Source organism: Notamacropus eugenii, chromosome 1, assembly GCF_028372415.1.
Source record: "Notamacropus eugenii isolate mMacEug1 chromosome 1, mMacEug1.pri_v2, whole genome shotgun sequence".
Lineage (NCBI taxonomy): Eukaryota > Metazoa > Chordata > Mammalia > Diprotodontia > Macropodidae > Notamacropus > Notamacropus eugenii.
The window spans coordinates 518,058,449-518,072,261 of record NC_092872.1 but is presented as its reverse complement, the minus strand read 5'-3'; the positions used below and the strand labels follow the sequence as shown (position 1 = coordinate 518,072,261).

The 13,813-nt window shown below is 38.3% G+C and overlaps 1 protein-coding gene across 3 annotated transcripts in view; it reads left to right on the top strand.

Annotated features, from left to right (window-relative positions):
- ARFGEF2 (ARF guanine nucleotide exchange factor 2) overlaps positions 1–13,813 on the top strand; it is a 106,075-nt gene that overhangs the window by 76,978 nt on the left and 15,284 nt on the right. For all 3 annotated transcript variants that reach the window (XM_072633623.1, XM_072633622.1, XM_072633624.1), the window contains exons 23-28: positions 46–145; positions 2,360–2,400; positions 2,506–2,675; positions 8,852–9,003; positions 10,159–10,331; positions 13,336–13,496. In XM_072633623.1, coding sequence (XP_072489724.1) covers positions 46–145; positions 2,360–2,400; positions 2,506–2,675; positions 8,852–9,003; positions 10,159–10,331; positions 13,336–13,496 — 797 coding nt within the window. The remainder of the gene's footprint in view (positions 1–45; positions 146–2,359; positions 2,401–2,505; positions 2,676–8,851; positions 9,004–10,158; positions 10,332–13,335; positions 13,497–13,813) is intronic.

Below are 13,813 nucleotides of genomic sequence, written 5' to 3'. Positions count from 1 at the left end.
TGTTTGTGCATATGTATGTATGTAAATGTGTGTGTTATGTTTCAGGTAACTTAGTTGGTGGTGGAGTGGATAAAAGGCAGATGGCCAGCATTCAGGAATCAGTTGGTGAGACAAGCTCTCAGAGTGTGGTCGTGGCTGTGGACAGGTAATGGTTTTGTCTTCTGATGAGGCTTAAAAGAGAGTTTAGGATAATCTCTATGTATATCCCCAATGAGAGGATATTCCAAAGTCTCTTTTTGAAAAGATGTTCCTGCTGATCAGGAGGTTAGTTATAATTATATATGCCAATGAGTGATCCCCAAATTATTTATTTGTCCTTTAAATATATTGACTTTTTAAAAGTTGATTTGATAGTAATACTGTCTGCCATTTAGAGAGTGCTTTAGGGTTGTAAAATATCTCCCATACACTATTTTGTTTGACCTTCATGATAACTTTGTAAACTAGATGCTATGGGTATATTGCCCTCATCTTACAGATGAGGATTCTGATCTTCACAGAGATTCAGTGACTTGTCCATCATCACAAAATAAGTGTCACTCAAACTCAATTCTGTCCAGTCTTCAAGTCCAACACTCTTTCCACTATCCCATATTGCCTCTGGTAAACTATATTACATAGGCTATTCATATTCCCTTAGCATAAACACATACTAACAACTCATTCCTGTGGCCTTTTTCAGTTTACAGAGCATACCCTCCCAGTACTTCCATTTTGCATATGAGAAAACTGAAGCTTGGGCAGGTGAAATGATTTGCCTTATCCAAGAGCTAGCTAGGGTCACAACTCAGACTTGTGCCCCAATATTCTGACTCCCAAGACCAGTATTCTTTCTGTTGTGGTGTTCTGAGTTTACAGCGTCATCACCAAAAGAGCCATTTTGAAGTCATCTAGTTCAGTCTCATTAGAATCCTGCCTCACAGAGCACCCAGGCACTCTCCTTAGACTTGATAAAGAGAGGCACCCAAGGCTTAACTGGATATTCAAGAGGTGACAGTGTCAAAAATAATAGTTTCTTATTCTTGCTCCCAAATTATAAATGTTTATATTGCAAATCATAGCTATCCCTCTGCTCACTGCTTTATTTTGGTCACCTCTACGAGTTTAGAAAATTTCACACTGAAATCCTTGACAAATTAGAATTGATTGTATCCCTTTGCAAGTTTATATGACCTGCCATTATTTTAAGGTATACAACTAAACAATAAATGGCCCTGTTACTATCTCTGTGGCACTGCCCAGGGTGTAGGTTATACACCCTTAGTTGCCTCATCTATAAAATAAGGGTCAAAAAGTTTTTAACCTGGGAATAGATTTCAGTGAATCCATGAACTTTGATGAGAAAAAAACTACATCTTTATTTTGATTAACCTTTGCTTTCTTTTGGAATCCTATATATCTATATATAGATATATAGATATGTTATGCTTTTAAAATACTATTCTGAGAAGCAGTCCATATTGCCAAAAGGTGACAAAAAAGGGGTTAAGAATTTCTGGACTAAATGAACTCTAAGGTCCCCTCTCATAGCTAAGTCTATGACCTGATAATTCTGATAATTTGACTTACAGGATCATAGAATTTAGAGTTAGAAAGATCTTTAGAGGTTCTTTAGTCTAACCTCATTATTTTATAGATAGGGAAACAGGCTTGTAATGGGTAAGTGACTGCTCAAGTTCTTATATGTAATAAATGACAGAACTAGGATTTGAACCCAGGCCCTTTGACTCCCAAGTCCAGCCTTCTTTCTACTATCCTCAAGAGTTGGGATGGAGCAGACAGATAAATCTGAAATACCATATCATCATTTGGTAAATCTTCCAGTGTATACATATAGATTCCATATTGACTTTCATTGACTTTTTCTTTAATTACCTTGTTCATGGCACTTATCCACTATTCTATATTGACTGCTAAAGGCTAATTAATATTAATTAAAAGGAACCTTTTGAAACTCTTCTTCCCTTCTATTTTACTTTATTCTGTTTGTTTTCAACACCTCATCATGCTCAGTGTTATTATTTATTCTTCCATCTTCTACAGTTTCTTTTTCTTTTTTCCCCTTTCAATTACAGGCAAGGGATACTGGAAAGGTCTTCTTTCACAGTTTGGCTGTCTCTCTTCTCTTTTCATAAGTAGTTAGCCTTTTTTTTTTTTTTTTTTTGCCTATAAGCATACCTTCATCCATCCAACTGATTTTAATCAACTTTCTGTTTTATATCTGTGGTGCATTATGATTTATTGTTATGGTAGTTACAAAATTGAGCTGTTCTAAGTCCATTCCTCCCAGATTCTTAATTTTAAAAACTGCTTAAGTTATAAAAAAAAATTTTTATTTTGTGTTTAATTGGCTCCACAGAATATTTACTGGATCTACTAGACTTGATGGAAATGCAATAGGTATGTACATTGAACATCCCAGGAAATTTAGAAGTGCTTGTAATTAGAAAGCAACTGAAAAGTGCTAACGTGGTTATTTGCTTCTGTATAATCTTTGCCTTATAGTTGACTTTGTCCGCTGGTTATGTGCTGTTTCCATGGATGAACTGGCTTCACCTCATCATCCACGCATGTTTAGCTTGCAGAAAATTGTGGAAATTTCATACTATAATATGAATAGAATTAGATTGCAGTGGTCACGGATATGGCAGGTGATTGGAGATCATTTTAATAAGGTAAGTATTCAAACCTAAAAATAACTCTTATGCTTTGAATACCATTTAAAAATTATTTAGCATCAGGCTTATCTTTTAGGTACATTGATTCTATACTTTTGTTTAGTTATTGTGTAACAGGTTTCTAGTGCTAACACCTCATTTGATTAAATAACTTTGTCTCAAGTGAATTGAAACTCTAACTATCAAAAATATTGTGAGAAACTCTAATAATGAGGGTTGTTCTCATAACCAGTTTTGGTATGAATATGCCTTTGTATGTATATGTGTGATATATTAATTTTGGGGGAAGGACAACAGATTCAGAGCTACCATTTTATATGTAGGGAATTCTTTCATGGAAACTGCCTACTCTGAGCAGATTAGCAGTTCATCCATTACTTAGCCTAGAAAGTTACCTAAGACCCTGAGAGGTTAGATTAACTGCCCATGGTTATATAGCCAGTTTGTATTTAGAATAAGATTGGAACTCAGATCTTCCTCCCTCCAAGACTGGCATTCTATTTACAGTTGTATGCTACTTCTCTTTTAGTTTATATTATATATTTATGTTTATAGTATTGACTGAGTCTATGATGCTACCAGTTTTCACTAGTCACCCTGATTTTGAAACCACAGACATCTTTGTTCCCCCTTGATATCCTTTGGTGTTTTCATTTAGTCACTACGACCAGTACCTTTGGTGTGATGGCTGCTGAGTCCTTTTCAGGGTTCTTTCCACCTTTGGTGTTCACCACTTCTACCCAACTTTCACCTGTGGCTCCAAGAAGCTGCAGCATGCCCAGTGGTCATACCCTGGTAAACCGTTTCAGCAGACAGGCCAAACCATGTTGAGGGTAACCATGGGGTCTCAAACCCATTGGTGAGTTGGGGAGGTACCTACCCCAGGCATGTGAAGACTTCCTCTGGTGGAATGGGTGGATGAGAACAATTCATTCAGATAGCCATGATGGCAGCTGAAACAGGTGATGTGGAGTGCTTAGAGCTTGGTTAAACACCAAAGACGCCAAGGTCATCCACTGCAGACTGAGCCATCACCAGCCGTCTTGACTCTGTCCTGCCACTGGACTGTGATGACTTTGAAGGAGAGAGTGAGGCTGATGACTTTGTGCAACTCTACCTCCCTTAAATCCAACTTACGCACGAACCAAAAGACCTCACCCATACCATTTTGCTATTAGTATTACTGTTATGCCTCAAAGTCCTATGGCGATAGGCAAATGATAAAGCAGCAGGTGCAGATATGCTGGGAGCTGTAGTCATGACCCTGCACACGTGGCCTAGGCTGTAGAGTCATTTCTCACTGGAAGCAACAGTGGAACTCAGCAGCCCCCAGGTGTCTGAGCAACCTTTTAAGGATCACATTGCTCACCTCCTGGTGTCAGGAAGGGGCCTAGAAAAGGTGTCCTAAACATTGCCTGCTTACCCAACCCTGGCCTGATTACCGCAACAGGCAGAAAATCCCCCTCTGTGGTCAAAACACAAAAAAAATGTACAAAATATACAAAAACATCTGCAAAAGTGATTCCACTCACCATCAGCACATGGAATGTGCACTCACTTACAGACAACACAAAATCCAGTAGACCTGAAAGACTAGTTGCTTTTGTTGCAAGAGAACTCAACAGATATCACATCTAAATACCAGCCCTGAGTGAAACAAGGTTACCAAATGAAGGCCTGCTTACTGAAGTTGGAGATGGATACACATTTTTCTGGAGTAGCTGCAGTGAAGGGGAGCGCCATGAAGCTGGCATGAGTTTTGCAATCAAAACTAATCTAGTTAGCAAGCTGGTATGCCTGCCAAAAGTAGTGAATAGCAGGCTCATGACAGTATGATTGCCACTCATAGGAAAACGCCATGCCACTATCATCAGTGCCTATGCTCCCACCATGACAAATGGTGATGAGGTCCAAGAAAAATTTTATGAAGACCTAGAGGCCCCTACCATCATTGTGCCAAAAAAGGACAAGCTTACAATTCAGGATGACTTTATGCTAGAGTAAGCTTAGACTACCAGACTTGGCAGGGAGTCCTAGGGAGGAATGGAGTTGGAAACAGCAACAGCAGTGGTTATTTACTACTGAAGACTTTTGCATCACATGACCTCATCACCAACACTGTTTTCCATTTACCTAAATGCAATAAAACGCATAAAACTTCATGGATGCACCCTCACAGCAAACATTGACATCTAATAGACTGTGATTGTAAGGAAAAGAGACAGACAAGATGTGAGAGTAACAAAGGTAATGTGTGGTGCAGAGTGCTAGATTGATCATGGACGTATCCTTTCCACACTTAATAATCACATTTATCAAAAATGCCACCCCAAGGCAAAATGACTACCAGAAGAATTAATGTCAACAAATTAGAGCTCTTCTTGGAGCATGGACAGTTTGTTGCTAACTTGGAGGAAAGTTTAGCCAACACACAGTTGGCAACAGTGGAGCAGAAAAGGAGTGGGCAGCTTGCACGGATTTGGTGTGCAGCACTGCATTTGCTCATCTGGGGCAGAACGTTTACAAACACCAAGACTGGTTTGATGAAAATGATGGAGAAATTCAGAAGCTGCTAAATGAAAAACGAGAACTCCCCAGGATTTACCAGCAGGATAGTTCATCCACCTCTAAGAAGGCAGCATTAAATTCCATCAAAAGCAAAGTACAAGCAAAGCTTAGAAAGATGCAGGATTCCTGGCTCAGTAAGAAGGCAGATGAAATTCAGTTTTATGCTGATAGTAACAACCCAAAGCGCTTTTATGATTCCCTGAAAGCTATTTATGGACCAAAAACCTATGGTTGCATCACTACTACTCAGTACTGATGTAACCACATTGATTAGTGATAAGGACATGATCCTAGAGAGATGGACTGAACACTTCCATAGTGTTCTTAACAGACCATCATCAATCAGTGCTGAGGCCATTGACCCTTTACCTCAGATTGAAGTCAGTCCCTACTTAGCTGAACTTCCAACTAAAGAAGAGATTTTGAGGGCCATTAGGCTCCTTTCATGTGGCAAAGCACCTGGTGCTGATTCTATTTCAGCTGAGATTTACAAGGTAGGGGGACCATTGCTCATACAAAAGCTGACTGAAATTTCCCAGGTTATATGGCAAGTTATCCCCCAGGAATTCAAGGATAGCTCCATTGTCCATCTCTGTAATGGTAAAGGGAATAGATTGTCCTGCAGCAATCTCAAAGGGGTCTCTCTCTTCGTCATTGCTGGCAGAATTCTTGCTAGAGTCCTCCTTAATATACTGATCCTTCACCTGGAAGATGGTCATCTACCTGAGAGCCAGTGTGACTTCAGAAAGGGTTGAGGAATAGTCGATATGGTATTTGCTGCCCAAGAACTCCAGGAGAAATGCCAAGAGCAGAACAGAAGTCTGTATACAATGTATATAGATCTGACCAAGGCCTTTGATACTGTTAGTGGTTAGGGCTTATGGAAAATTATGTCAAAATTTGGTTGCCCAGAGAAGTTCATCAGTATTGTACACCAATTTCATGATGGCATGTTTGGCCAGGGTTCTGGATAGTGGACAGTGCCCTCTTGCCTTTCCAGTCACCAGTGGAGTGAAACAGGGCTGTGTGCTTGTTCCCATGCTTTTAACATGATGTTTTCAGCCATGTTGTCAAATGCTTTCAAATGAGGATGAACATGGCATCAAGGTCAACTACTGTACCTATGGTAAGTTCTTCAATTTGAAAAGACCACAAGCCAAGACTGAAGTGGAGGGACTGTTGGTGCATGATTTTCTTTTTGCATTGTACACTCAGTGCAGCCTCTGAAGCTGAGATGCACCAACGTGTGGATCAATCCTCTGCTGCCTGTGCTAATTTTGAATGCTGTGGATAAATTCACTTACTTTGGTGTAGTGTACTTTCCAGGGATGTGCACATTGATAATGAAATTGACACATGCATTGCCAGAACTAGCTCAGTGTTTGGGAGGCTCTGAAGAAAAGTTTGGGAGAGAAGAGGTATTAGACTAACTACCAAACTAAAAGTCTACAGAGCCGTTGTGCTGACCTCATTATTGTATGCTTGTGAAAATGGACTGACTGCCAGCACAGTGTCAGACAACTAAGTCACTTCCATTTGAACTGTCTTAGGAAGATTCTGAGGATCACCTGGCAGGATAAGGTACCAGATACTGAAGTCCTTGCTTGAGCTAAGCTGCCAAGCATTCAAACTATGCTTCAGAGAGCACAGCACCAATGGGCTGGCCATGTTGTTCAAATGCAAAATATATGCTGGCCAAAAATACTACTTTATGGGGAACTCAGATGGGGCAGGTGATCACATGTTGGTCAGAAGAAGCAACACAAGGACATTCTCAAGAACTTTGAATTTGACTGTGCAACATGGGAGACATTGGCACAGGACCACTCAGTATGGAGTGTGCTCACATCAGAAAGGACTCTGTGCTCTATAAGCAAAGAAACAGAATTGAGACAGCACAAAGTAAATGTAAGATGTGCAGATTTGGAGTAACCACCCCAAATGTTAACAAGGACTATCTGTGTACAATCTGTAGTAGAGTATTCCAAGCTTATATTGGTCTGATCAGCCACAGTGGCTCTGCACGTGTATGGAAAGAGCAACCAAAAAAAACCCTGAATGTTGTGAAATTATAGTCAGCCTTGGCTCCAGAGGGAGCCATCAGAAGATAACTCCCTTGTTTGCCAAGAGGGGCCCTGTGTCTCTCGTGCACTACATGTGTCAGGCTCCTATGCATGTTGGGGAATTTTGCTAAACTTGTCTGTTTTATTCTTTATCATAAAGAATAACTCTTTGGGAGGATGATATAAGGACAAGCACTAGCCATAAAAGTGTATTTTTGAAAGATTTTATCTATAATTACTTGTAGCTGGCAACTATGAAACCATAAATCATTCATTTTTTCCCTTCTTGGCCTCAGAGATTTTTTTCACAAAGTATTTTCTTATATTTGTCTAGTTTAGGTCTCCAGGGCTTCCTTGTCTCTGTAGCATTTTCTTTCAGTTTAATGAGTTTCTTCAGCTGCTTTACATGTAGATAGTCTAGTCTATATTCAGCCCATGGCCCTTAACAACAAGCTTGAAAGATAGACCAGAATATAGTGATTAGGCTCTTTATACCTATCTTCTTAATTTTGAACTCCCAGTTATACCTAATCAGTGCTGTTAAGCAAAATGCTATGGAAAGCTTGATTGCTTCCTTCATTTCTCCTGTAAATTTGTGGAAACCATTTTCTGCACTTTGTAAACTAGAGTAGGCCAGACTTTGCCTAATGCTACATAAGTTCTGTGGTAACTTCACATACCATATTATTGACCATCTGTGATATTTATACAATTTTTTTTAATAAGATTAAGTATAACATTGTAATGTAGCATTGTTATACTCAATATTTCATTTTTGAGGAACTAATTAATTACGTTAGATATTTTACCTGTTTCTACCTTTTTAAATCCCATTTGCAGTAATAATTCGCATTTTTCTAGATATTTTAGCACCAAATTCACATTATTAGATGTAGCTAGGTGGTACAATAGATAGAATGTTGGACTTAGGCTCAGGAAGACCTGAGGTTAAATCCCACCTCAGACACTTACTAGCTGTGTGACCATGTCACTTAATTTCTCTCAGTTTCATCATCTGTAAAGTAGGGGTAATAATAGTACCTACCATAATGTTGTTGAGAAGATCAGATGAGGTGTTTATGAATTTAAATTATTATATAAATTCTAGTTATTATCATTATTATTGTGTACGTTGTTATGTGTTTCACTACAGTTTAAATTTCTATAGCATACTTTTTTATGCTGTAATATGATTTGGAAAAATGTAACTGGCCTGTGAGCTCAAGCCCCCAAATAAATTGAGCTATGGTCAAAATAATTGTCTTAATAGTATAAAAAACAAGATATGTTGTGTGTATTGTGTTTCTTTGTGTTTCTGGTGCTCAGTTACGTATTGTGCCTGTCGTGGGCAAATTTTTAAGAAATCTTTACATCAGGACCCTCTTAGAGCCCAAAGGATTGCTTGATTCTTAAATTTAGACCTAAAGATTCTTAAACTTCCAGAGCTAGAAAGAACATTAGGGAAGTTTCATATAAATGTTAGGTGATATTTTTACTCCTGTAAGTTTTATATATTTTCCCACATTTTCTCTTCATTATTAGGTTGGGTGTAACCCCAATGAAGATGTGGCCATTTTCGCTGTTGATTCACTGAGGCAGCTGTCCATGAAATTTCTTGAGAAGGGAGAGTTAGCGAATTTCCGATTCCAGAAGGATTTCCTGAGGCCATTTGAGCATATTATGAAGAAAAACAGGTGTGTGATTCCTTCCCACCACAAACCACTACATCTACATCACAATATTTTGATTATTAGATTGGGATGAAATAAAAAAAATTATCTTGTCCATTCCCCTCATTTCACAGAGAAGAACACTGAGGCCCAGATATGGGACATGACTTACTGAAGATTATTTCATATGATAGTGGCAGAGCTGGGACTGCCAGGTCTGCTGAATCCACTATGCCACCCTGCTCCTAAGCTAACCCCTCTCCTGCCATGGAATAGATTGTGACCCTAAGTAAATCAAGTTTAGATCAAGTTCCTACCCACAAATTGATTCTATTCTAGTGGCAAGGAAATACTGTGGACAAATACGCAATTTCTGTTAATCGTTGATTATCAGTATAAATACCTAGGTCATTGTGAATCAAGGATAGCATTCAGTAACCTCCCATCCTTCCAGACAACCCTTGTACCCCTTCTCAGTTGCTATAAGGATAAACCATAACGAAAACAGAAAGATTGACTCCTGATGAATACTATGATGTGATCAGAATCAGAGGCCAGCATATCAAAGAAGGTTCTTTAAAAGTCACATAAACACCATAGTGTCATTAGTCCAGTTGACTATAATTGGATATCAGCACAAATGCTGTGGGGCTTAAGGTCACCTAATTTGGGGTAGACCTGGGGTGATTTTTTTGGAGATTTGGAGTAATTAGTTTCCAGAAATTTTCTAAATGCCTTCTTTGTAGATATTTAAAATTTAAATGTAAATTTTAAAAATGCCACTTGTAGGTACTAGAAGAGATTTTTTATCTAAATTTAGCTAAGAAATGGCCCTTGCTTTCAGGAAAGTTATAGTCTAGAAAGGTTATAGACATAAACTGAGTAGATAACATTAGAATTGGGGTTTAAAAGACAGAAAGCAAATTCAACAGTTGAAGATAGAAAAACATTCTAGGCATAGGAAACAGAAAAGGGGGACAGTTCATATTTGAGGGAGTGATAGAAATAAAGAACAGTCTGATGGGGTTTCATAGAGAAGTACATGGAGAGAAATAAAGGTAGGATATGTTTATTGTACCTTAATGATTTTAAGGTAACTAATTCTAAGTTAGTAGGCATATTAAACTCTCTTTCCTGTATACTGAAGAACAGATGATATGGCTATCCCTTTTTCTAAAGATCACCCACCATTCGAGACATGGTTATCCGCTGCATAACTCAGATGGTAAACTCCCAAGCTGCTAACATTCGCTCAGGTTGGAAGAATATCTTTGCCGTATTCCACCAGGCAGCTTCTGATCATGATGGGAATATTGTGGAACTGGCGTTCCAAACAACAGGCCATATAGTCAGTAAGTAGTAATTAAACTTCACAGAGATATCTTACATTTTATGTAACATTTTTGCCAAACTCACTCGCTATATATTTCTGCCTATAGAACTCAGTCTGAGGAAGTTAGCGTAAAATTACAGAGGATGATTTCTCTTCAGTTCTTAAGGTCTGCTTATTCCTTTAGAATGATGATTTTAACTCAAAAGTTGTGACTGGTTTTTTTGTATTTGTTTCAAGGAAAAGTAAAAAAACAACATAGGAGAAATGAGAAGACCTGTTTTCAAATCCTGACTCTCACATTTATTATCTTGTGTGACATTGTTGTTTAACCTCTTTGTTTCTCAATTTCTTCATCTGTAAAGGGGGGTAAATAATACTTAGTCCACCTTAATGATACCTTATGGAATAGTTGTGAGGAAAATATTTTGTAAACCCAAAAGCTCTATAAAAACGTAATTTTTTGAGATATGTAAAAGTAGAAGTTGGCCTTCTACTCAACATTCCAGACTTCTATTGCTGGATTTTAAAGAGTATTTATTTGGTATATTACCTTGGGCTAAGTTTTATGTATGAAAAAATGAGGCCAAAGAGCAGGTGATCTACTCAAAGTCACATAGTCAATTACCTGACTCCTATTCAGGCACTTTTCCCACACAATAAAATGTTAAGAGCCATCGTTTGTGCCAGCAAGAAATTAGGACTCTGAGGGCCAGTTTGGACACAGGCCAGTTTGCTGTGCTCTGGTGCCACTGAGAGCACAATCATGTCCATGCCCTTCCCCCTCTTCTCTTTTCACTTTCTCTCTTGCTCCTTTGTCTCCCTTCCATTCTTCAGCAGCCCCACCCAGAGCCTACCATATTGACTGGTGGCTCCAAGACACACATACTGAGCTGGTTCTTTAAGGGGGTGGAGAGGCTATTTGAGTTGTTCTCTACCCAAAGTATTTCAAATAGGACTTGAGGGAGAATCAGATGTTCGAGAGTTTTACGGGTGTTGGGGGTAAGGGAGTGGGGGGAGTAGAATGAAGAAGAGGAGGAATGCTTTTAAAATCTGGCACAGCTTGTTAAAGTGATGATTGTGGAGGCAGAGGGGACTGGTGTTTTGTATCCTATTTAACTAGAAATTGAATTCTTTTAGTTTCTTGTCATTAGTAAGGAGATTTTTATTCTATCATTTACAACTCTTATTGCATTTAAACTTCTTGCCTGAGTCACTAGATGGCCCAAAATGGTGTCTGATCTTGTGAAAGTGTCAACCATCTTAACTTTAAAAGATTTCTCTTATAATGTGCTATTTGGAAGATTTGAAAAACAAGGCACTTCCTTATCCTCCTTTGATATAGCAAATTTGGGACTCTTGTCTCTACTCTATAGATGGGAAAAACAGGCATTTTTACATCATTTACTTACCAAAAAGACATCGTTTACTTTCAGTCCAATATAATGAACATTTATTACATACCTATGGTGTGTCAGGTGCTGAATGCTGGGAGTACAATGAATAAAAAGAAAGCTAGTCCTTGCCCCCAGGAGCTTACAGTCTGACAGGGGAGACAATACACAAAAGGAGGCAGGAAAGCGGGGGTAGGGGGAAGGAACAGGGACACCAGGGAGTAACTTGTTCTGTGGAGTTGAAACCAGGTAAAACAGTAGGACTAGATTTATGAGAGCTCATATTTTGCCTCATTTTCTGTAGAAAAAATACAAACTCTTTCATTTAAAAGTTCTTTACAGTCTGGCCACCGCCTGTCTTTCCAGCTAATTCCGCAAGTCTCCTACTTGTTGTTGTTCCCCATTCATGGCTCCAGTCTGTTTCATCTTCCAACTCTCTGCCCTTGCACAAGCTGTTCCAAAGCCCAGAATGCTCTTCCTTCTCACCAGCTGTCTTCAGAGTTCAGTTGGTGTCACAGCCTTGCAAAAGTCCCATGATCTGCCCACTTTTTGGTGCCTTGGCAAATCACCTTGTATTTATTTTGTGTATGTCCTGGATTTAGTTATCGTTGAACATGTTGTATCTCCCTAGTAAGAATGTAAGCTTTTTGAGGGCAAGGATTGTCTCACTTTTGTATTTGTATCCCAGCTGCCTAGCAAAGTGCTTATTACTCTGTAGTGGGTGCTTAAAGCTTTAGTTGATTGATCAGTCTAGGGAAGGTTTTACAGTTCATGAAGCAATCTCCTACCTATTTGTCATTTTACAGTCCTCCAAAGTGAAGGTAGGTAGTTAGGCATGTTATGTCTATTCTTACAGATAAGAAAACTGAGACTCAAGAGAAAGCAAATGATTCAGAATTGTAGTAACTGATATTTATATAAAATTTTAAAGTTTGCAAAACACTTAAATACGGTGCCTCATTTGAACCTCATAACAAGACTGTGAGGTAGGTTTTATAGGTATTATCCCCATTTTACAAATGAGCTTTCAACAAGCTAACTGTGCAAAGTTGACAGTCTTACCCCATGCTCATATATAGATGTATAGATGTGCTAGTAGTATGCTGTGGTATAGTGGCAAGGGCACTGGATTTGGAATCAAAAGACCTGGGTGTGAATCCCAACTCTGTCACTTAATACCAGTTCCTTTCCCTAGGCCCCAGTTTCTATTTCTGTAAGGTGAAGAGGATTAGATTCTAAATGGCATTAGTAACAGACCAAGGACTCTCAACTCAGTTCTAAATAGAAGGTCATGATTACTTTCCACTTAATTACACTGTGAAATAATATCATTTAGATACTCAGTTCTCTAGTTATATAGTTCATCAACTTCCTATATTCTAAACTGGCTTAACTTAATGTTCAAATTGGTATTGTTATCCTCAACTATTTGTGCCTTTATGGTATTCTCTGAATTTATTTAAACCAATTTAGACTGAGGTATATTTATTATATTATTCAGGAATAACTTTTTAATGAAAACTTTTGTCGTAGAGAAAATTATTGACCCATTTCTCTTAGATTTAAGTCATACTTTTACTGTGTTATCTACCTGACAAACATTTTTAAATGACACAATTTATGTTTCCCCAGCAACTATCTTTCAGCACCATTTCCCTGCTGCAATAGATTCCTTTCAAGATGCTGTGAAATGCTTGTCTGAGTTTGCTTGTAATGCTTCTTTTCCTGACACCAGCATGGAAGCAATTCGACTGATCCGCTACTGTGGGAAATATGTTTCTGAAAGGCCAAGGGTAGGTTCACTTTCCCCTTAGTTAACTAGAAATTGGAAAGGAAAAATGATTATTGTCAGTTGCTGTCCATGTTATATTTTGAATCTCCTTTTACTTTGAACTAGGTGTTTGTTTTGAAATAAATACTGCAAGTAGGTATTAGACTATTTCACTGCATTTAGAAATAAGCCATCCTTTTAGAAAGTAACATAGCACTAAATGTGATAGAAGACTGGGTTAAATCATAGCATTAATAACTCTAAAAATGCCTACTTTTTATTAATATTAAAAATTTCTTCTCTAATTAATTAGGTTGCAAATTATAAATTGTAAATGCT